At 41.2% G+C, this 24,916-nt stretch overlaps 1 protein-coding gene across 1 annotated transcript in view; it reads left to right on the top strand.

Annotated features, from left to right (window-relative positions):
* LOC126458446 (uncharacterized) overlaps positions 1-24,303 on the top strand; it is a 272,653-nt gene extending 248,350 nt beyond the window's left edge. The window contains exon 5 of the mRNA XM_050095514.1: positions 24,054-24,303. Within this exon, the coding sequence (XP_049951471.1) occupies positions 24,054-24,188 (135 nt within the window). The 3' untranslated portion in view covers positions 24,189-24,303. The remainder of the gene's footprint in view (positions 1-24,053) is intronic.
* The last annotated feature ends 613 nt before the right edge of the window (positions 24,304-24,916 follow it).

The following is a 24,916-nucleotide window of genomic DNA, read 5'->3' on the forward strand; positions in this document are numbered from 1 at the left end:
TTCAAACTCGAATCAGTTCCCGCCACGTGTGTATCCTTCCGCGCCGGCTAGTCAACAGGTGTTCAATGCTCACCAAACAGCAAATATCACACCTAGTGTGCATCCTAGTGGACGTGTGTGGGATCCTTGTGTTGCTTCTAATCAAGTCAACAATTCTGTGCTGGACAGTAATTACTCCGACATTTACAACCAGCCCCACCACTCACGGTCGAGTGAATACTGTATGCAAAACGGACATTCACCGGCATACTTAAGCACTTGTGGCTTCTCTCCGAGCTACCACATCAATGAGAATGCACATTTTGATTACGATCCTCACCCGTCTGTCACTTCTCAGCCGCCCCCCCGGCGTCAAGTGAATTTCGCGATTCCCGCATTAAGGGACGCCAATAATTCGGACTCACAGTCTTCTGCATGCTCTACTTCCATCCAAAGTAATAGGCGCACCTCCGCAGTGACTGCAGTGCCGAATCTGCCGAAATTACCAGACTTCAAACCCGCTCACCCGGAGTTCTGGTTTAACCTGGTTGAGCAAACATTCAATGTCTGTGCTTTGGACGACGACGCACGCTTTGCCTGCCTCATGAACCATCTTCACGACCGCGTCAATTTAATTTACGATCTGGTCAAAGCACCCCCCATAGCAGGGAAGTATGCTGTGGCGAAACAGATGATACTGGAGCGCGTCTCTAAAACCAGGAGAGAAGATGTGCGACAGCTCATCTACGAAGAGCGTCTTGGTGACAGGTCTCTGTCCCAGCTGTGGTCAATGAGCAAGTTATGCCTGATGACACGCTCACAGAAATATGGACTGAAAAGCTTCCTTTGCCTGTCCAGACTGCAATCTCTGCGTATGAAGATAGGCCAGTAAATGAACGTTTACACACCGCCGACAGAGCATACTCCGCCAGGCAACGTGAGCTCCGTGCACTGCATTCTGGACGTGACCACCCTAAGACGCTTTCTGATGCCACGCCCTTGTCTGGTGCTGCTAATAACAAGTTTGTTAAACTAGCCGCTCTGCCTGCACCTTCAACTCCCCGCAACGACAGTGCATCGGCCTCTGGGTAAGGCTCTGGGGCACATGCTCCGTCACCTAGCAACTACCCACAGGAGCACAGGCCCGCCCAACCTTACTGTTTCTTCCACGCGAGATTTGGGGAGCAAGCTCGCAAATGCCAGTCACCGTGTTCTTACCCAAACTCCAACTACAGGTAGGCTACAGTGCCACCTCCTGCGATGTAAGCAACGGGCACCATCCCACGTTGCACTCCGTTTCGGACAATAACAGTAAGTGTGGTCGAGTCTATGTTCGCGATTTACGATCAGGTGTATGTTTTCTGGTAGACACTGGCGCAGACGTCTCTTTGCTGCCGGTTCGCCTAGCAACCAATAAAGTGCAACCACACAAAACAGTACTTCGTGCAGTGAACTTGTCTACCCTACAGTGTTCGGGTTCCACTTTGTATACAGTGAAACTTTCGCCCGAGGGCAAGCTGGAGTGGACGTTTCTAGTGTCAACAATTGAAGAACCTATTCTCAGAATTGATTTCCTCAAGCACTATCAGTCGTCACTAGATTTTGTGCATAATACTGTGTTTTACCCCCCCCCCCCCCCCTTAACAAACATATTCCTTTCGCTTCGCCGAGTGACAGTTCAGCTAACACCAAACATGTGTGCTGTGCTAAGAAGTGTGTAAACCTATCCTTGGAGCTGCAATCTTGGACAAACAAGTGGCTAGTGGAGTGCGCCAAGTCTTCGAAGTTGCGGATGGAACGTATGGAAATGCTGCTGCATCTCCACGACATACACCACGAGTTGGCCTCCACACAACAACGCCTCGTGGCACTACAAGCAGACGACTCGTCAGCTACAGACAAGGTCAGTCCATGCCAATCTGGTGTTCCCGTGCCCGCGCACGTTAACGACAATGTTGTGAACTCTGTAAACTGTGTCAGCACCCCCTTTTGTAATGATAGGGTAAGCCCGAGTGCTCATGCTCCTTGCGTTCCGAATGGACAATTAACTTGCCAAGCTCGTGGCAATGAACTACTGCCATCTGCTGTTTGGCCATGCCCACTCGTGCCTACAGCGCTCGTAGCGGCATGGCCCACTACCAAGAACCAGTGTACCAACCTCGCCCATGTTAACACGTGTGCGGCCTTTACGCAGCCTACGAGCGGGTGGCACACCTATACTTCCGTGCCCTCAGCACCACAGCTTGGCCCGTCCGCCACTGCCTGCTCTGCTTCACGGACATCTGACTGTCGTGCCGCGCCACATATTGCAGTAGTCACTAACGGCACAGTTCATTGGTTACGTCTAACCGATGGGCTGCCCATATCGCAACGCCCACGCCGCCTCAAGCCAGAATTTATGAGAATTGCAAAAGAACAATGGACGATCTGGTACAAAAGGGAATAATTGAACCTTCTTCCAGTTGCTGGGCTAGTCCTATCCTGTTTGACCACAAGAAAGACGGTACTTGGCATATGGTCAGAGACTATAGGCGTTTAAATGCCCGCACCATCATTGATAAATATCCGGTTCCGCACAATGCAGACTTCAATCATGCGCTCGCAGGTGCAAAGTACTTCTCTGTTTTGGACTGTAAGCACGCATTTCATCAGATTCCTGTGGCTCTGGAGGACATTGAAAAGACTGCCATAACCACTCCCTTCGGGCTGTTCCAATACAAATTTATGCCGTTTGGGTTGAAAAACGCCCCCCAAACGTGGCAGCGTTTCATCAGTCAAACTTTATCCCATCTAGACTTTTGTTTCGTATACATGGACGACATATTGGTTTTTGCTTCTACTTTGGAACAGAGTGAGGAGCGTGTTCAAGTCGTGACAGATATTTTAGCAGCCGCTGGTATTGAACTGAACAATAAAAAGACTCAATTGCACCAGTCATCCGTCACATTCCTAAGTTATGTTGTGTCATCGGATGGTCTGACACCACCACAGGACAAGATCAAGCCTGTTCTCGAGATGCTACGCCCTCAAACCTATAGGAAATTACACAGGTTCATCGGAACAGTTAATTATTACCGGGTGCAGGCTCCTCTCACAGATGCTCTCGCTGGCCCACAAACTTCTGGCACCCGCCAGGTACCGTGGACACCAGACATGGACAAGGCATTTAATGAACTCAAACAGCTGTTGGCCTCCGCTGTCACTATTGCTTACCCACGGGCGGACGCCACAATGTTTATCACTACTGACGCTAGTGACAATGCTATCGGCGCAGTACTGAGTCAGACATACAACAATGTTACGACCCCCCCTGCAGTTTTTCTAAAAAAAGCTAAACAATGCGCAGAAGAAATACTCAGCATTCGATAGAGAATTACTTGCAGTTTACGAGGCCATAAGACACTTCAGAACTGATGTTGAGGGACGAGATTTCTATGTGCTCACTGATCACAAGCCGTTGGTTCCTGCGATAAAAAATCCTGTGGCTGATCCGCCCCTACAACGCTCTCGTCACATCGATTACATCTTGCAATTTGCAAATGACATTCGCTACATCCGAGGAGCGGACAATGTGGTCGCTGATTTTCTCTCGCGTGTTGGTGCTGTCACAACCTTAATTGACTTAACGGACCTACCTCGGTTGTAATCGGCAGACCCTGATACCATGCAGTTAATTTCAGACCAAAGCTCCTCTCTCCAACTGGTACGCTCTACTCTCCCTGGCATATCTGACTTGGTGTGGTGTGATGAATCGACTGATACGTTGCGGCCATTCATTCCTAAGCCCCTTCAACGCCAGGTCTTTGACAAATTACACACATTAGCACACCCCGGTGTCAAAGCCTCCACCCGTCTGGTAGCTGAACGGTTTGTCTGGAGAGACATGCGCCATGACTGTCAATCTTGGGCAAGGGCATGCATGGTGTGTCAACAGAACAAAGTTTCCGCCACACTTCTCCACCCCTTGGCTGTTTTGCCCAACCACCAGGCCGGTTTCACCATGTTCATGTCGACCTCATAGGCCCTTTGCCCCCCTCCGAGGGTTTCCGTTACTTGTTTACAGCTATTGACAGGATGACTCGGTGGGCTGAGGCTGTGCCTATTCCGAACATTACCTCTGAGACAGTAAGTCGAGCATTCTTAGATTCATGGATCTCTAGATTTGGCTCACCTGTTTACCTCACCACTGACCAGGGGCGACAATTTGAGTCTTCAGTTTTCTCTGACTTATGTAAAATGTGTGGTATTGTCAAAATTCATACTTCTGCATACCACCCCCAAAGCAATGGGCTTGTCGAGTGATGGCATCGCACCTTAAAGTCTGCCCTGCATTGCCACGACTCACTATGGACAGAGGCACTGCCCTTCGTGCTTCTTGACCTTCGTGCGACTTTCAAGGAAGACCTCAAGGGTTCCGTAGCCGAGTTTGTGTATGGCCAACCTCTGGTTTTGCCTGGAGAATTAGTCACTCTGACCCCACTTCCACGGCCCTCTGAACTCCCTTCACTTCTTGAGTGGGTGCACTTGCACTGCAGAAAAATTCAGCCGCCACCTCCGGCTGCTCATACACCTCCGCGGGTGTACGTACCGTGCACGCTAGACTCTTGTGAGTACGTGTTTCTCAGAGACGACTCAGTCAAAGCCCCGCTTCAGTCGCCCTACACAGGTCCTTACAAGGTCATCAAACGCTCTGAGAATAACATGGATCTCCTCATAAAAGACTCTGTAACCACAGTCTCACTCAACCGAGTGAAACCAGCTTTCATTGAGCCTCAGGTGAACCTCCCTGATTCTGCCCCTATTTCTCCCACTCCTGCTTCGAGCGGCCATCCATCTTCCCACACCATGCATTTAGGTATTGATTCTCCACAGCGTGTTTCTCTGCTGAGCACTGCTCCTTCTCCGCATTCATCTAATTCGAGTGGCCAATCTTTTCGGGGCTTCACTCCTCACAGCCCTCGCAGTCGAACTGCCAACCACTTGGATTCTACCATTGTGTTACCATCTTCGTGTGACAGCTCTTTGTCACGCCTTTCAATCCACGCTGGCTCCTCGTTGCCTTTGGTCACGCTCCCTCGTCTATCAGCTGATCGCCCGAGGTTGTCTCCTGCGCAGTCCAGTGCACCTGCCACCCCCCTCTTAGCAGATGCTTCCCCCTGCCATGACTTTCCCACACCTTCCTGCCTCCCTAACATTGCTCGTACAGGTGCCATCTGAGAATTCACAACACATGTGCACCCTGATGACATACATAAATTATCTGTTGTCGTAGATGGCAATACGGTGTGTGTGGTACTCGCGTGTGACAATATTGAGGGAGGAAGTGCAGAATCTCGTGTGGCGCGCCGCTTTAAATTGAGCAGAAGTGCTGCGTGTGGCAATTTGCATGCCTTTGTTAGGCCTTCTGGCAAGGTGATTCTCCGCCTGCTGGCTGACGAAGTGCTACACCTTCACTCCAGGACGGGACGTCATCTTCAGCCGCCGGCGTCGCTTGCTGACTTCACCGTCGACGTACCGGGTTTCAACCCCCGGTCTCCTACCAGTCGACCGCTTCCGCCTGATGCTGAAGAACTGTGCGTTACCTTCCTAACTTCTCAGGGATGTACTCCATACTGTGCAGGGGGTGGGGGGGTGGGGGAGGGGGGGGGGGAGCTATATGGCATAGAGCGCCATATAAATATCGATATTTGTTCTGTGCGTAAGTGTGCTATCTTTGAGGAGAGGGCTTTGGGCAGGATGTTGGATGCTAACATCAGTTAGCCTCCGGACTTGTATCTGTGTAGAAGCTAAGTGTGAATAAATCTGTATCTGAGAGAATTCTAGTTGTTTACCTACAGCTATTCTATATTCCCTCACCTTCATCAGAAATGCTGTATATGGGCTTACTTCCTTAGCTAATATGATATTTCGAGAACCACAAGTGACATCAAAATATGATAGAGAAATTTAGAACCATGAAATTTTTATAAGGTTTTGTCAGTGCTGGCAGGTTTATTGTTTCTCTTTTTACTACTGCATTTAACTTTCTAGCATTCAATACCACTCTGTCACCTCTATTCTTTTTACCGACTACTGTTAACAGGATATTGTATCTACTGTTAGATATCTCAGTTATTCCTCATACTAAAATTTCTCTTTCTCCTTTCTCATATCTTCTTTCTTAGAAAAAGGAATTGCAAATGACTCTATCAGGCTTTATTTCAAATTTACGCTAAGAATCATTTAATAGACTTATTTCATCTGAAATTACAGAACTAGTGTCCTGTAAATCCTGTCTTTTGTTGTTTAATATACCTTCAGTGTCCCTTGTTGTTTCTTTATTTCTGTTTGAGTTTTATTCTCTTCACAGTTGTCAATAACTCTTGCTATATATCTCAAAGGTATATTAATTTTATTATTTTCTTTCATACACATTTTCTCTAGTAAGGGTACATGATTTAATTTTCCATCACAAACAAAACTAAATTTTCCCTCAGTAAACACAGTTTTCATATCCCATGTACATAAAAACTTCGTTCCAGCATCGCATATATACTCAGATCTGCTGTTATCAAAAATTTATATTCCAACAATTGATTTGCAAATTCAGTCTGTAGGAATGCTTCTTGTCTGATACTTTCCATACTTTTTCCATGGCTTCTATTATTCTAACTTCTGAATGTGGAATTACAAACATATTCTCTCTATTCGCTATAGATTCAAAACATACTTGGAACATTCCATTAAAATCACTACCAGTATCCAGTAAACATTTAACTGGGATTCCCTGTATAATTACGAAAACTGTAGGATACTGTACTTCTTTAATATTCAACCTCATTCCTTCCTCGTACAACATATCCTCATCAGTTTCCTCACTTGAAAAACTGTCATCTAAATTACCGAAGTTTTTGTCTTGTCTTGTAAGTGACACACTACACAGTTTTCCACCCCACATGCTTCCTCTCTCTTTACTGCTTCTTACTCACTTTTACTCAGAATATTACCCTCACTATCGTTCTCTGCTTTATATAAATCTTGTTTCTCCTTCTCCTCCTCCTCCTCCTTCTCCTTGCTATTTAAGCCTTCACTGTTTTCATTACTGCTACGGCTACTTGTTGTGTCACTATGATTGTCAATCCCGCCATCTGAAATGAAACAAACAAACAGACTAGCAATAGTAGTTTTCTTCCTGTCACTCTTTGCAACTTGAATCTGTGCATATGCCTTGTGGCAGTCGATAACACTGAAAACTCTTGCTCCTGCTACAGTGTTGTTGCAGTGTGTCACCTGAGGTAATGCATATTTATTGGGAATAATACAGGAATTTAGGATTCTATAATCCCCAAACATGCACCAATTTCTGTCCTTTTTTTGACTATGTGGATAAGTGACGCCTGCCAACTGTCAGACAGAAACAATACCTTTAGTAATCTCTCTGACCATGTCATCCTTAGATGTCGTGAACTTTTATGGCACGAGACTGCACTACTGGAGGACTGGGTGATGTCCAAATGTAGTGCTGAGTGCCATGCTTGCAAGCCATTCCCATTTTCCTGATATCTGTAATCTCTGGAAATACTTGCAGTATCGCATCACATCTGTTGCAAACTTGTGCCAGTTGAGACACTTCTAGTAGTCAGTTAGAAGACAAATCTGGAGCCAGTCAGAAGAATTGCAAAAATCAGCTCCCAAAATCTGTTCCATCATGTTCATTATGAGGAAAGGGCATGTAATGTATGTTGTAGCCCAAGATCAAGGGAGAAAACCTTTTTTCCTGTGATCTCAGTTCTGGAACTATTCGCCACTATTAAAGTTATTGAAACCTTGGAATCATCACTGTGAAACTTCCAGCCAATAACACATTACAATCAGGACCTGCATTTACCAAAAGCATTGTTCCGAACTTGTTGTCCCTCACAAAAAACCAGGGGGACTGCTTCTCAGTTGCACATGCAAGGAAAATCTGTTTTGTCAGTTGCCCCCTATCTGCCCACTGCACCTCCTCAAAACTACAGTTTTCGAATTCCTCGTTAAATGAAGAGTACAGGAAAAGAATGTGTTTTGTCCACTTTTTTTTCCAATATGAGTTTTGTATGCTATGAGGTGCAGGATTCAATGTTGTTTAATATTGTTAATCAACCAGTGTGATAACACAAATCATTCTATAACCAATTTTAGAGAAGGCATGCAGGGAAAGAATGTGCTAATGTCTCTCACTACAGTGAATAAACGTGCTTTGTTAAATGCTGTGAAATAAGTTTTAGATTCCTTGTGGGTTGGCAAACAATACTAAAGCAAGCAACAGAGAATTTTCATTCGTTGTACATTCTTAGCACTATTTAAAAATCGTTGCTTTAGTTTGAGACATCTTGTTTAGTAATGCAGGAGTTCTATATGATTCATTTCCTTTTTAATAGTTTATTATTAATACTGGAGGATGAATACATGATCTGAGGAAGAAAGACAGAGAAAGGAGAAGTATGTGAGCAAATGAGTACAATCATGAAGAGATTAGGAGTTCAGTCACATGAAGTAACAGAAGTTAAAGTGCTTTGCAGAAATAAGTGCTGAAGGAAGATTGAATATTATAAGAAAAATGTGAGTGTGGCTAATGCCTTCCATTGGGTAGACTGGTCACCTGGTGCAAGTCTCTTTAGTTGATGCCACTTTGGCAACTTGTTTGGGCCCAAATGGAGAAAATCTCGGGCCTGGGGAATGAAATCTGAGTCCCTCATAAGGCATTCATCAATGCTGATCACTCATCTATGGAGATGGACATTGTCAGAAAATTTAATGATATGAAAGACTGAAATGAATAATCATTGCATCTACCAGACCTCATTGCAGTACTTCCAGTTCACAGAAGGTGATCAAGGAAGAATGAAGATAAAGCACAGTTTCGAGAGCATAATTTCAGTTCCATCATGTTCATCATGAGGAAAGACCATGTAATGTATGTTGTAGCCCAAGATCAAGGGCCAAAACCTTTTTTCCTGTGATCTCAGTTCTGGAATTATTTGCCACCATTAAAGTTATTGAAACTTTGGAATCATCACTGTGAAACTTAAGCCAATAACACATTACAATCAGGACCTGCATTTACCAAAAGCATTGTTCTGGAGTTAGAGTAAAATATGACAACATTGTAGATGAAATTCTATATAAGGAAAAGACTTCGTGGCAGTACATGGAATAACAAGGTGACAATTAATGACAGTTCAGAAATTTATGATGCTAGGCAAGTTTCCTCATGATGGAGGGGTAGGCCATGGAAAATTAAGGAGGAAGTAGGAAGGGCAGTATATAACCACACTGATTCATTTAAGGATAGATCAAGTCAATATAGCAATGACAAGTTCATAAAGTTGAATCTTCCAGAGGAACTTTTGGTGGAAAAAATGCATGTAATCTTCAACAAAAAATTTCTGAATTCTGAGTTTCATATGAAGCATTGGCAAGACTTGGCATCACCAGGAGCACCTCCAAAGATGTTGAGTACAACCCTGGACAAAATGTCAGGAATCAAAATGTTTCTTTAACCCCAACCATACAGCCCAGAAGACTTATCAGTATTAGAACAGTATTCAACACCAAATTTCAAATAGCTTTTAGGCATCCAAGGAGTGACACATGCTTTGCATGCAATAAGCTCACTGTTGAGATGAAAGTGCTGAATACAAAATTATGTGAAAATTTAGATGGAGACATGAAAAAAAGGTCTTGAGAGAAATTAATAAGATCTTCACTGGCCACAAGGTACACAAAGCTGTAAACTTTTATTCAACAAAGAAAAATGCTTCTTTAAGAAACTGAAAGTCTAATGAAACAGAAGCAATCTGTGTGGATTTCCCTTTTAATGTTCATCAGATTTGAAATGTGATTACAGTGTTCAAATCTTAAACTGACAATATTGGAAGACAAAAGGGCCAATGAAGTTGTTTCCTTTCAAATCAGTTTATTGCAGGATTATTGGACAAGAAGGTGAAACACTTTGAGATTTTTTTGGTGATCTGTGTTCAGGTCAGAAGAAGAATTATGATATCCTATGGTGCCTTAATTATCCTGTGAGTGAACTGAAACTTTTGGAGACAGTGAAAGAAACTTTCCCTACTAGCGGATACTCTTCTGTGGAGCGTGATAAGAATACAGGTCTGACTGATACAAAAGTAGTAGCAGAAGTTCCAATGGATTAGGTGCAGATCAGGGTTGTAGCTTGATGAAAACCTAAGCCTTTTGATGTTGTGATGGCCAGTCAAGATATGATACAAAATTGGCATTCATTTCTAGAGAAGGACTATTTGAGTAAACATCCATTACTCTCAAGGAAATGAGAAAGGTAGTCATGACAAAAAGCATCCCCATCTCATTCAACATTGATAAACCTATAACAGAGGTTGGATTTCATTGGTGGTGACACCTTCATAGCAACTTCAAGAGCAGCCGTCTGGAGAAACCCATTTCTTGCTTACAGAGGTAAAATATAAAAATATAATAAAATATTATTTTGCAATAATTTTACATAAAGCTAATAACAATAATAATAATAATAATAATAATAACTTGTCTTCATAGGTCCTGTAGCAATATCGAAAAAAAAAAAAAAAAATATTGTGGACAAGAACTAGAATCTTTTACACTAACCTTTTACACTAGGTTGAGAAGTGCATGTTGGGATGAAGTGATATTATTATTATTATTATTATTATTATTATTATCACTTTATCACATGAAGTTAAAATAGCAAAGAGAAATTGTTTAACAAATAGTATCTCTGTTGTTTCCAACAGCGTTTTCCATTACAAAATATTTGGCACATAATGTTTAACAAAAAATACAGTTTTACTTGTTATATTCTCTGTTCTGCTACATACAAGTAGCAGGTTTTACTCTTGTAACATATGATGTTAATTTCAATACTATGCCAACAGAACTGAAATTTAAATGTTTAGGTTTGAGTTTATATTAAATTTAATGAATATAACATGTCCTTCCAGATTACTTCGGTATTCATTAATTTTATCCATTAGTACCCATGAAATTTGGTTTAAAACTTCAAAATTGCTCTCCACAACATTTGGTAATGCAGGCAAAGCATGTTCTTTTCCTGTGCTCTTAAAACATTATGCACAGTCTTATCGGAGAGCTCTGAGTTCCATAATAGTCAACACGTTCTGTTGGTGTAAAAACAGTCCCATGCATCCCATTACATGTCAGAGGTACTTGACCTGTTGATTGATGCTCGTTGAATGGTGATACCATGAAAATCTTCTCATGTGACGTACCTGTGTATGTTCCACAGAGATTAGATTAGATTAGATTAATACTTGTTCGATAGATCATGAATACGACATTTCGTAATGATGTGGAACGTGTCAGGTTAATAAAAGATGTCTGTACAAGATATTACATAACACAAAATTGCCTATCTATGATAGCAATCAAGTCCTGAAACCCAGGTGCAGTAGACATGGAAGAAAAAGAAGCAGTAAGCTTTTTTTTTTTTTTTTCTTCCCACCTATGTTCTTCTGGGCTCATCTAATTAGCTTGGAAAATTGCATGGGCGGTTGCATTCGCTTCCATTTCTGCTGAAACACCAATGAGATTAACACTACAAAGTCTGAACTGATTGTTTTTGTTTATCTGTGTCTACTTTTATTCCCAGAGAGGTTATTCACTCACATTTTAGAGCCCCCACCATGCCTTATAATTCCCTCACACACTCTGTCAGCTGTTCTAGTTTGCTTAGGGATATGTTGGCACTGCACCCGAGTTGTGGCCGCCTTGCCTGGTAATGCTTGGTTCAGGGCCTTCAGCCAGCTGGTCTGTTTGATGGTGCTACAACCTTTACACTCTGAATATCCAGCCCTCATCTCAGCTGTGTCAGCCAAGACTGCCAAGGATAATTCAGTTTGTGCTGTTAAGACAGCACTGACTGTTGGTGGTAGTTGCCTAAGCCATAATAACAGAAGGGAAGCCTCAGGCAACAAATCATTTCTAGCCAGTGATTTCAGTTGTGCCAGCATTTGTTTCAGTTGCTTGTTCCTAGTCGGCATCTTATGTAACAGATTATGCAAACAGCTCTCCGGTGTTAAAGAATACTCTTTGATTAATCCTGCTTTTAGAATCTCATAACTCTGCGAACTTAACAAGTTCTGAGCTTGTGTAATTTGTGCCTCATCCAAATGTGCCAGCACACAATGAAACCTGTTGGGTGAAGCTAGGATACCATGTTATAAAAATATGCTCTCTATCTGCCTGAACCACAAGTCTGGTCATTTCATCCAGAAGGTGGGAAGTTCAACATTTCCAAAGTTCCTATCTTGAACTGTAAGAGACTATAGGTTCACTTAAAAAGCTTGCCTCTGCTGTGGTGTTGTGTGTAATTGCATTTTGAGGTTGCTGCTGTGGCTCCAATTTGATTGTAGTGCCATCAGAATTGTTAACCATGGTTCTAATTCTTCATTGGGGTCACTAGTTTAGCTATCTACCTTGTATGAATAGAATTGATGGTAAGAAAGAATAAGCTCCACACTTGCAAGATAACTTAATATATTTACACTGAAGCACAAATTACAAAAATGTGAGTTAGTGCCAAGACATACAGAGAGCTAGCACCACAACAATAGAACAAAGAAGTACATGCATAAAGATAAAACACACGGAAACGTGTCACTGCCATCTATGTCCACTGATTGATATCACTTGCCACCATAAGCTCAAGTTGTGTGAAACGTTAGAGCATGTCTAGTACATCTAGTACATCTGGCCAATTACAACTGATGTACAACTTGATTCGGAATGCAATATCTGAAGGTTCTTAGGAGGGATAGGTATGGTAACACTAGCACCATGTGGTACAAATCTTCTAGTAGATTTCAAATCACAATAAATCATTCCTTTTTTTCTTTTTCATATTGAAGCCTTTTACTTTGTAAATACAAAAGTAACATTCAACTAAGTGATTCTTTGGTAAACACCAAACCATTAGAACTCCAGAATTTTCCTTTTGGCCAGCTTTCTTAACTCCACTACACAAAAAACACTTTACACTATGTGAGGGCTCCATGAATTGTCCTCGTCCCCAAGCTTCACTCCAAAATAAGCAAAATAAACTCTCTTACAAAACGATATTGTTCTGCCTCTACATGGTGATAATAAAGCATCCACAAATATAGCAAAAAATATCTGAATTGTTCAAAAACTTTCTCGTCTATATGGTTACACCCCAACAAATAAAACAAAACAAAACAGTCCACTTAAACACACTTCTGGGTACTCTTCGTCAGCGCTAGTTGAGCAACTTGTAACTGGCTTCTGCCATCTAGCAGTAGAAAGTGCTGCTATCTGCTGACAAGACTCTTAAAATACTTTTATCTGTGAACACACAGTAATGCAAAATTAATTTCTTCAAATGAACTTTTTACTTCGAAATAAATATTTGTACTTCTGGTTCATTCTGGTTATTGCATTTTTAATGATCTATAATTGCAAACACTAAAATTTTAACAAAAGCTGCATGTGGTAGAATAAATATAATGTTACTTTTGAATTCACGTGAACAAAGTCAATATAAATCAAGTGCTATGCTCAAAAAAGGAAAACCAGTGTTGACCTGAGAAATTATTGGGCCTACTGTTTATTCATACACCTTTACCCTACACTTATTCCATTATCTATCTAGGGATTCTGGGTCATTGGTGGCCCTTTAAGGGTTCTTGATTGTTTTTGCCCTTTCAGCTAAAACATTCATACAACTTACAGGAGAGGTAAACATGTAATAATAATAATTTTTCAGAGAGAAAACAAACCAAAACTCCAACTGAAGATAACACATAAAGTGCTGAAATATGTCTGGGTAATAATAAAACTGTAAAATGGTGTCTTGCTAAGGCAGGATTTCTCAACAGTTTTTCTCAGCAAGCATGGAAAATACAGAGAAGTACAACATCCTGTGGTGATGCGCTACAGAGTGTGTGTGTTTGCCACCCCATCTGCATCAACAGATGACAACAGAGATGATGTGGATTGGCCATGAGTAAAAGAAGCCAAAAGGGTGGAATCTCTCTCCACCATGCACTGCATTGATGCAGTTCCAGGGTTATTCCAGAGAGAAGCATGCAATGAGAAGAGCTCTCTGACTGCCACTTCCTGCACCAATGGTTAACAATTGACATGATCACCCAAGCGAAAGCATCTTTTGTGCTGTGTGGACTTGAAGATGTGACTGCCACAAGGTGCAGTGATGATATCCTGGACACGTATGGTTGCAGAAAAGACAATGAAAGTGAGTCTGTATTGCATGCTTCAGGTGAAAAATGATTGCAGGCACCTGCAAAACCCTTACTGAGTGCAATTGTCAGAGCATTTGAATTTTATTCATATGGAATAATTTGAGATTGATGTTTTTCACATCACTGTTGGCAGTTTAACAGGATCAGTAGGCTACTTCCACATCACATAATTCTCAGTAATATTTGTATCACAGCAAATACTGTTCCACATGTCACCTGATTGCCATGGTCCACCACATACAAGCCTGCAATTTCTTATTTCTTGTATTTGCTAGATATGGAATAGCTGTGTGTAATTTTCGACATAAATGATTAGTTACTTGCTACCTTCGGTTCTGTGAGGCTACTATATGCTGCAGGAATTATTTCCACTGTGTCCATTTTTATTGCTATGTAATTTTACTGTGTTAATGTCCCATCCTAATTTTTATGTAATTGTATCTTTTCCAATAAAGAAACTGAAAAATCAAGAGTACTTTCCATCTCCCTTCACCTTTGTTTCCCACTAAGACCAGTACATACTAGTGTACCACCTGGACTGTGTTTGGAAAATCAGTGAGGAATGAATTTCTCACAGTCCAAAAGTTTTATTGCAATGTGTTACATATTTAAAATTATTTATGGTATTGAATTATTTTTACTGTAATTCTCCACATGTTTAAAACAACAATTTGATGAAATGAATGCTTAAAAACAAATAGCATACGTAAGAATAATTTAATAACTGGTTAGAGATAATTATATAGCATATAATTTCATACACTCATTCAGGAAATCTTCTACAATGCATTTTCATTAATATGAGCCAAGTTTCTTTTCCTGTGACTATTAGGCACAAGAATTCTGCTCATGGCAGTGTGTCTTTAATGCTATATGCTCTGTGCAGAAGATTTATACGTTTTAATGCTCATATGACATTTATCACCAAGAGCCGTCATTTAGGTGGTTTTCCACATCCCCCTAGGTGAATACCAGGCTAGTCCCCACATCCTGCCTCAGTTACACATCTCACAGACCTCTGAACATGTTCACACTATTCCATGGATTACACTAGACACAAACAGCTGGGGTACACTAATTCTGTCCCAGAGGGTACAGAGTGGTGGCAGGAAGGGCAATTGGCCAGCCCTTAACATTAACCTTGCCAAATCCAATTCTAACAATGCCAACCATGCGAAACCATGGGATAAAGGCACAAGCAAAAGAAAGAAGAAAGATGACGTTCATCACCTGACACATTATGGGGAAGTAGACATTGCTTGAATGACAAGCATTATTTGTTTTTTTAAAAAACTAAGCCCTTGTGATCTAAACTCTTTCACGACAGTCACTTTTGAATAGCCCCTTGTCAGTAAGTTAAAGCCCATTCTGATCAGTGATTTTTTTGCGAGCCGCCTCCCCTTTGCTAGAATTCAGTAATAAAAAATGTTTCCAAGAGACCTTTATAGCTTCACAAATTCATATAGATTTATTTATATGACTTATAGACCTACTTCAGAGTCATATTTTAGAAAAATACATCAAGTTTTTTACATTATAGCTAAAAGCATAAATTTGGCTTTCATTGGTTATGTGACACATGTCCCATTTGAAGCCAATATCTTGCTACACCCCACACCCACTGTAGAGTATCAGGCATAGCGTACTCAACAGTGGTATTGATTCTTGCTCTCAACTTTGTTAGAAAAGGAGGGAAGGATGGTGCAAATACATATCTCTGATGAATTCCCACAAGAAATAAATGTAGAGGTGTTAGGTCTGGTGAATGTGAGAGCCATATAATCATCGCACCCTGACCAAGCTGACTGCAAAGCTGTTATTGAGGAAATCCTGGACATCAGCAATGCAGTGCAGCAGTGTGTCATTTTATATGAAGTGCACGCTGCCCTCTTGGTCAGTCTCAACAGTCAGTGAGATTAAAAAGTTCTCCAGCATATTGGATGTTTTCTCTTGAAAAAAGAAAGAGCTCTTAACTTTCCTCTAGCTCAGGGCACTAAAGAGAAAACTTTTGGACTCTTGTGCTATGACATACAGTCTACTATTCAAGCATGGACATTTATACTTCAAATATGACCAATAATGAACATTCAAACCAGCATTTAGCACTATGAGTAATTTCTGTAGACTGGAATACTCATCTCACATTTGGTACTTCTCCGTGTAGAATCCAGAGTGTAAATTTGTCTTCACAGTCTGAGTAATCACAATTTATGGTATCTGGATTTTCTGAAAACTCAACACTGCTTTACATCTCCTTGGTATTTATTGTGAATTTCCTCCACTCCACTCACAACAACCTCTAACCTCACAACAACCACTGACTTCTAATCCCTGCAGCTCATCAACATACATACGAGGTGGATTCAAAAATTTTTGGGACTGGTGCTGCCATCTGGAAAGTAGGAGTAGTAGATCTTTGCACTGCTAGGTGGCAAAAGGTGCATATCTGATGAGAGGATTCAAGAAGCATCGCTGGTGGTGATAAACACCCTCAAAGAACAGGACTTCCAGAAAACGTTTGACCAGTGGCAGAAACACTGGGACTGGTGTGTACATGCAGATGGTAACTACTTTGAGGGTGATGGTGGCCATTAGTCCAAAGGTGAGGTTTTCAACAGATGACAGCACCAGTCCAGAAAATTTTGGATAGCACCTCGTACATGTTTTTGACAATCAAGTAAACAAAACAGTAATTATTTAAATTGCCAAATACATGGCTTACAATTGAAAATGTTAGTTACAAATGTTCTTGCTGCATTAGTTTGTCATGAGGTAGTAAATATAACTGTAAATTTTGTAATTTACTGTCAAAATTTTTTTTTTTTTTTTTTTTTTTTTGGGCAACATGCATTCACAGAGATGTGAAACATTTGGTATCGGATTGTATACTAATACGTAGTGCTCTAATATTCAGCTGAACTACCCAGTTTGTCCCATTCAATGGCCAGGTTGCAAGGTTTGCTATGAGTTTTCAGTGACCTAAATCCTAGAGTTATGTTTATTACCTTTATAAGCAAAAAGCTGACTCATCGCTAAAGATAATGTATCATGTGAAACATTTGTCTTTATCCAATCAACGGACATTTCCTCACAAAAGTCCACATGATCAGTCCTATCAGAATCTTTTAGTTGTCATTGGTAATTTGTATGGTTTGAGGTGCATATATTTTCTTAACATACACAACATAAAGTAATCATATGTGAGATGCCAGCTTGCAAAAAGCATGCAACATCAGTTTTTGGACACTGTTAACAAAGTTTCCCTTCACTTGCTCTACTACATGATTAGGTGCATATATTTGACCTTGTCATGGCATAACATCTCTGATGGGGGAATAAAGGAAGATCAATACCACAGGAAGCAAGCAGAGTTTAGTATGCTCTGGACACTTGTAATGATTACACAAGTTATGTATAGTGTACTTAGCAAATAAATAGTATGGAAAATGTATATCTATGGTATGTCACTATCCTGCTAGCACACCTCTGGTACCCCATTTCCCACAATGGTGGCCCTGAATTTCTGTGTTGTCCCATGATTTTACTGTTAAGTCAAAAATCTACCGCATCGGTTACACCATCGAAAAAGCTGCTGTTACAAATGGTACACCCTCACTGTTTCTTTGGCAATGTTGACAACATCTGTCAACAAGTACTAATGAATTCCACAAACATTCTGTGTGAAAAATTGCAAATATCTGCTAAGGCTTGGACAGTACTACAGTGCCGAATGACATAGCGACAATGTCTCCATTGTTTGCCATATCTTCGGATCTGCCTCACATCACCGCCAATGTCAAGCAGCAAACTGTGCCACAATGAGTGTTGAATGTACCCAGTGACTTCACGATAAACATTCCAGATTTAACACCAAGTGAATCTATTCCTGGTACTTCACATAGTGCTGCAGAGAATCACAATAAACAATGTCCGCCCGCCTCTGTAACAAATGTTAATCTAAGCATCCCCAAACATTGCACAAGACAAAACATTGTGTGTTCCATTGTGTTATGACACTCACATTAATGACATGAACCATATAAATGCCTCCCACAGTGCCATTACGTTTGGACAACAATGACCCACACCATACCACTCTGTTGTTCTGTTTCATCGTACCATATTTACTCGAATCTAAGCCGCACTCGAATCTAAGCCGCATCTGAAAAATGAGACTCGAAATCAAATAAAAAAAAAAAAAAATCCCGAATCTAAGCCGCACCTGAAATTTGAGACTCGAAATTCAAGGGGAGAGAGAAGTTTTAGGCCGCACCTCCAAATCGAAACAATGTTGGTCCATTGTAATATGAGACACAATTTAATTGGATGAATGAATGACGATACAGCTTGGTTCGAGTCGTAAGCTTAGCAGTTAAGTTATACCAGATAGCCATTGCTATGCGTCAGGCACTCAGTCTGTATTTATACGGGTACCCATCCTTCTTCACGTGCTTCGTCTGGTTTGAATTGATTGCTTATTTTTCTTTGATATGATAAATGCCATTCTCTTTGTTATAGGTGTTTACGTCACTCTAAGCTAAAAATGTATTACTATACTGTGTCATGCATTGTTTGTTGTATTCTGTGTTTACGGCCTCTCGCCCTCGTGGCATGGCTTGCTTTTGTGCACGCTACCGCCACTTACAATTAAGAAAAAGAAGAGAGGAATCGTCTCATTAGCGAAAAAATGGCAAGAGACTGCTACGTGTTGTTATTTACACTGCTACTTGCTTTGATAATGATCAACAGGAACCAAATAATAGAATTTGTATTATAAATATGTTCTGAATGAGAGTTTAGCGAAAATTTTTCTCTGTTTGAAAATTTTTGCAGACGCCTCTTTTACATTCTGCACAGAAATTAGAGTCATCTTAGATTTAAAAATCTAGTCAATTACCATGCTTCATTTCTGACTGTATCACTATTAGGCACAAGAATAATACGAATATAAACATGACATGATATGTATATTCTTCTGCGTTTGCTGTTGTCTCACTCTAGTTTCGTAGTTTATTAGGCAGACAGGTTGTAAATGAGATAGCAGCAAATACGAAAGAATACATGGCAAAATGTTTAAATTCGTATTATTCTTATGGTGAAGAGAATATTGCATGTGATTCACAATTCATAAAAGTTCCTATTAGCAACCATCTCTTCTCACAGGTAAGAAAAAATTTAGAACATAGAGTTGGCCATATTGACAAACATCCCAAACAGTCTTGCCAGTCAGATTTTCATAGTGCATAGAAATGATGCTAAATTCTAAGATGAACAATACTTAATTTGTATTTACTTTGTTGGATAATGTATGAAAATGCAGTGATCGAAACTCGGGGCGGAGAAAAATGCTCGTCTTCAACCTTTTTTTAAATTTATTTACTGACGCAGAGGTTTTGGCGCCAGTATTTATCTTTGTGCCTGCAAAGCATGCCTGTGTAGCACTACATTTATTCGATGACAGAAGTTAGTTGTGGCGGCACCTACCAACATTCTTCAGAACTTCCGCTTACTTTGCACTCGTTTCTAAGCCGCAGACGATTTTTTGGATTACAAAAACTAGAAAAAAAGTGCGGCTTAGATTCGAGTAAATACGGTATCTCTGCCAATGGACCATGGGATCAAGGTTTTCATCATATTTCAGTACATGTGAATTCTAATTTTCCAAATCCTGTTCCAACAATTGTGACTAAATGCCAGTTCCACGAGACAAACCATGACATCACTTGTATCCCAGCCTCACCAGGCATCACAAGACAACTCATTTCTGGTCCATTGAAGTGCTTTGTATTTGCATCATCTGCATCCAGCACGAAAACCAACTACAAACTCTGAGAACACATTTTTCATGACCTTGCCTTGGAAAGGATAGGTACTGCCTCCCTGTTTGAGCGACATCACACCCACGTCAGCCATGTCGCAAATGACTGCACATCTGCATGAATGCCATGAGACACGGACTGTGCTGCTGGATACTAAATAAGTGGACCATGTCTTCCTTCTCTGTGCACTCTCACATACATTTTCCACTGTGTCAGACAACTGGCATTGGGAAAGTCATACCTACCAAGTTCAGCCCACAAATTCACTCACATGCATGGCCACCCGAGTTCTACACACACTGGATTGGGACACCAATGCCACGCACACTGTGACATGCCGCACCTCATCACATGCTTCCCTATATCGACTAACATTCCCTGCCTGTCTTGCATATCTCCCGCATTTCTCATGCTGTGCCATACCCACCTCGTAGTGGCACCTTACAATCAAACCACTGATGGCCATCATACCATCCACCACCATTTGAAACTACTGATGTTCTAAGCAAATTCTCCCACAATGTGGTTTGCCCTCAGCAAATGTTAGATGTTAAGTCAGAAGCATCATTGAGGACAACGAGAAGTTCACCACTCTCCTTAACCACCTTGGAGAGAGTGCGGACCTTATTAGTGACTTACTTTTGAATGTTCCAGCTTCTCACAAATGTGAAACTGCCAAGATACTGCTGCTACACTGACTAAGACACATGCTTGAGCAGCAGCTACATCTCACCATTAATGAGACTACTTTGAGTAACAGCACACCGTCTTTGCTCTAGTGCTGCTTGCTTGATCACGTGTTTTTGACACTTTGACTACTAAAACTGCCAGAGGACATCCAGGCAGCGATGATAACACAAGAGTTGGCACCACTGGAGTTTAAACTTTGACTCAACAGAATGCAGGCACTATCACAACACCCCATTCTAATCAACAGCGTTATGCTGCAGTCAACGCCCAGTATGCCTGCACTGAGGTCAATTTTACATGATCCCAGTTGAGCTGCCCCAACACTCTGTGCAGCCATGGACTGACCAGACAATGACCATGTCAACCCAAATTGGGCCATGCCCACTGCCTCTACCACCCCAGCACCTTCCACAGCTCTGACGGATAATAGTCACAGTCACGTTCCATGACAGACAAGGTTGTTGCTCTCCTACCCCACTGGCCACTGCCCTGATTCTGTAAAACAGAAGCCAACCAAGTGCATTGCTTGCTTCCGCACCCAACATACAGCAACACTACTCCTGGTTACATACCAGATTTTGGCACGACATACTGTGCTACAGACAACCCTGTGCCTACCCAAACTAGAACAGCGACTTGACATAGTTGCATTACGCCACTTTTCATTAACAATACACCTCTGCACACCGAAACAAAACAGCACCGATTCAACATTTCAATGGGCAGACAGTTCCTGACTATTCATCCATGACACATGCCTGCACACATTTCCTCATTGATACTGGGGTTGATGTGACCCCTCTACCACCTGCTATCATGCTTGCTACATTGTCACGATCGCCACTGCAACTGTGCACAGTCAACAACACTGTACTCACAGTTGCTGGAACTGTACACTTCACGCTTGACATCAGCACAGATACACAACTACCTTGGACATTCCTAGTGGCAGAGTCAATTGAATCAGTGCTGGGAGCCAGTTTCCTCTGGCACTACCAACTACTGTCAGATTTAAATCATGCCCTTTTATTATAATGAGATGGCCAGCAGTCGATCCATGGTGTGGTCAGCGATACGCTACCTGCTGGTTCTGTAATACTTTCTGTCACACTGCCACTGCTCAACACACCACTCGAGTCGAAGCTCCAAAGTGAAGCATATGTCAACCAGCTACAATTACATCATGACAATGAGGTCACATGTGCACCAACGTATAACTATGGAGATAAATCAAGGATCCCACTGCATCACTACATGTAGGACAACAGTATCTCAATGGTCTTTATCATCTTGATACCGATTGCTACCACTGTGCTGCTGCTATGAATACTTCTCAGGTTAGTGAAGTGTCAAAATACCCCACTCAAGTGTCCTTCCAAGACAGTGCAGTGTGTCATTAACAGTGATGGTGAATCACATCATGCACTGCCAGCTGGATTCACTTTCTGGTGCCCCTTTAGACTACATACAATATGTGTCATGTGGGTTGCTGCAGTCCACCAAATTGCAACAGCACCAGGTCCTCCTTTCTGCCACTGTCTGTCATCTAGCTCCCCAAAAGCTGTGGTGGGTGGACTTTCGCGAGCTGGGATAGTCAGGCCTCCAGACAGTGCTTGGGACTCCCCAATTAAACTAGTTTCTAAAAAGAATGGTACTTAGCTCCTATGCAGTGACTACTGCTACCTCAGTGCCCATACAGTCATTGACAGCTACCCCGTTCTGATCTTGCACCATTTTTCCTACATTTTGGTTGCGGCAAAAATTTTCAGTGTCATTGATTGCAAAGCAGCATACCTGTAAATTCTAAATATGGCCAAAGACATACCAAAAATTGAGGTAATCTTGCCATTCAGTCTCTTTGGGCTCCTCTACATGCTGTACAGACAAAAAGATATGGCACAGACATGGCAAAGATTTATTGACGGTGTACTGCTCAATTTGCCTTTTTGTTACACCTATCTAGGTGATGAGATAATCTTTTTGCAAAAAGAGTAAGACCATAATGACCACCTGTGCATCATCCTTGATAAGCTGGCCTCTCATGGGTTCATGATAACTGATGACATTCACAAGTGCCAACTCCAGCAACCCTATGTGACTTTTGCCAGACACTACTTCAACATGTTTGGCGCATTTCCTACTCCTGAGAAAACTGAACAGAGGCACCCCCTCCAACCTCCCAACAAATTTCTGCAGGAACCAATTGCCACACACTGCTGAGACTTTACTACCTCTCACATAAGCATTGCATGGCAAGAATGTATATGGTAAACCATGACTCGACTGGACACTGCAAATAGCAGATGGCCTTTGACAAAATGAAAGAACACCTGTTACGTACCACAACATACATCACCCAACGCACATCTAATTATCAACTTCAATGCTGGTTTTTTGTGCAATAGTCATGCACCAAAAGAGATGAATGTATGGATGAATTATCATGATGCAAGAGCCATGAATTGTCTCACCATATTTCAGGCTGTTTCCTTCTCACATTTTCTCACTGGCACCGCAATGCATCCCAATAGTACCAATGATTCACATTTTGTTCCTGTGGCATGAATTCGTGATTAACTAATCCTTCAAATTCATGGAAAACTATCAGCATGGCTTTGATATTTGACCTGATCTAATGAGCTTTTTTGGTCTTGGAGAAACTTTCCCGACTCACAGTGCAGACTGAACCTTGGTGTCAACATCACAACCATAGACCCGTGACTCATCACCAGTTATGATTCTCTTAAGGAATATCTCATTATTATTTGTGCAATCAAAAGATCTTCACACATTGTGAGGCTAAGGTCTTTCCGATCACCTTTAAATTTTGTGAACCATTTGTAACACCAAATACAGTTCAAGCACATATATCACCGTAGGCTTCCTACATCATCTGGTGTGTCTCTGCAAAGGTTTTCTTCAGTTTCACACAAAATTTAATGCAGACATGTTGCTCCTCTAACTCCACCATCTTGAAATTCAGAAACTGTGCAACATGGCACTGGACAATAACCAACAGACATACAACAATGAAACTTCTTGCAGTTACACATTAAACACAGGCATGTGCAGGAATGCCAACTGAATTATGCTCCAACACACCATTGGTGCGAAATTATGAATGTTATGGAATTTTTTGAACAGACATTGTATTATAATCTTTTTTTAACATAAAGTATTTCACTTTTCAATTAAAGTGAACTTTTATTGTTTTGTAATTCTGTGGATATCTCTCTAAGCAGTGCCTAGTCACAAGCAAACAAATCTGAATTAGTGTTGTCACTCTTTGCAGCTTGTGTACAATTTTGATCCTCCCGAGGACAATGAGATTAGAGGACTGGCCAAACTCTGCCTTAAAATGGCTGACGATATCAAGTTTGTTGGTGGACTCTCACTTGGAGAGCAGTTGGAATACGGACTGTTTTAGTATAAGATTGTGTGTATTACGATATTCCTACTTAATTAGTCACAAAAAGCTGTGACTCTGTGATGTGAAAATATGATCTTTTGCTGATATGTATGTAGTATGTAATGAAGGTATCTACCCATTAAAATATTTTAAAAGAAAGAAAACCAGTTAATGTTAATAACATGTCAGATCTGCTAACACTAGTGGTACATGTTCGCCAAAAAAATTTTTAAAATAATTTTTTCTTGGATTAGAAACATCTGTGTGGAAATACACTACTGTCTTCCATTGTCAACTGTTGAGCCCAGTGGTCTATAAAATGTTCATCATAAGAATAAACCTGATGTAAACAAACACAAATGCGATGATTGGTCTGAAGCCACAGTACACATATACTGGTGTTGTTACGCTCTTGGAAGTAGGTCCTACTTATGTATTAGATATCTTATTACTAAGTTAACATTAAATAAAACTTTAAGATATTCCAATGTATTAACTGCCATCAACGTTTTTCTTAATCATGCTTTAGCCACGTAATCTTTATTTAAAAAATTGTGTACAGTCACAGCCTCTGCAACATTGCACTCTGATTGTCACGCTGTTAATGTGCAGTACTTGCGCAGTATGAAAATGACTGAGACTGCTTTCTGTTCTGTAATGAAACACGTGCGTGGAACATGATTAAAAAGTGCCAAGAAATAGGCTGTTCTTAATGTTTTTCATAAATTTACTGATATAATCAGCTT

Source organism: Schistocerca serialis, chromosome 1, assembly GCF_023864345.2.
Source record: "Schistocerca serialis cubense isolate TAMUIC-IGC-003099 chromosome 1, iqSchSeri2.2, whole genome shotgun sequence".
Lineage (NCBI taxonomy): Eukaryota > Metazoa > Arthropoda > Insecta > Orthoptera > Acrididae > Schistocerca > Schistocerca serialis.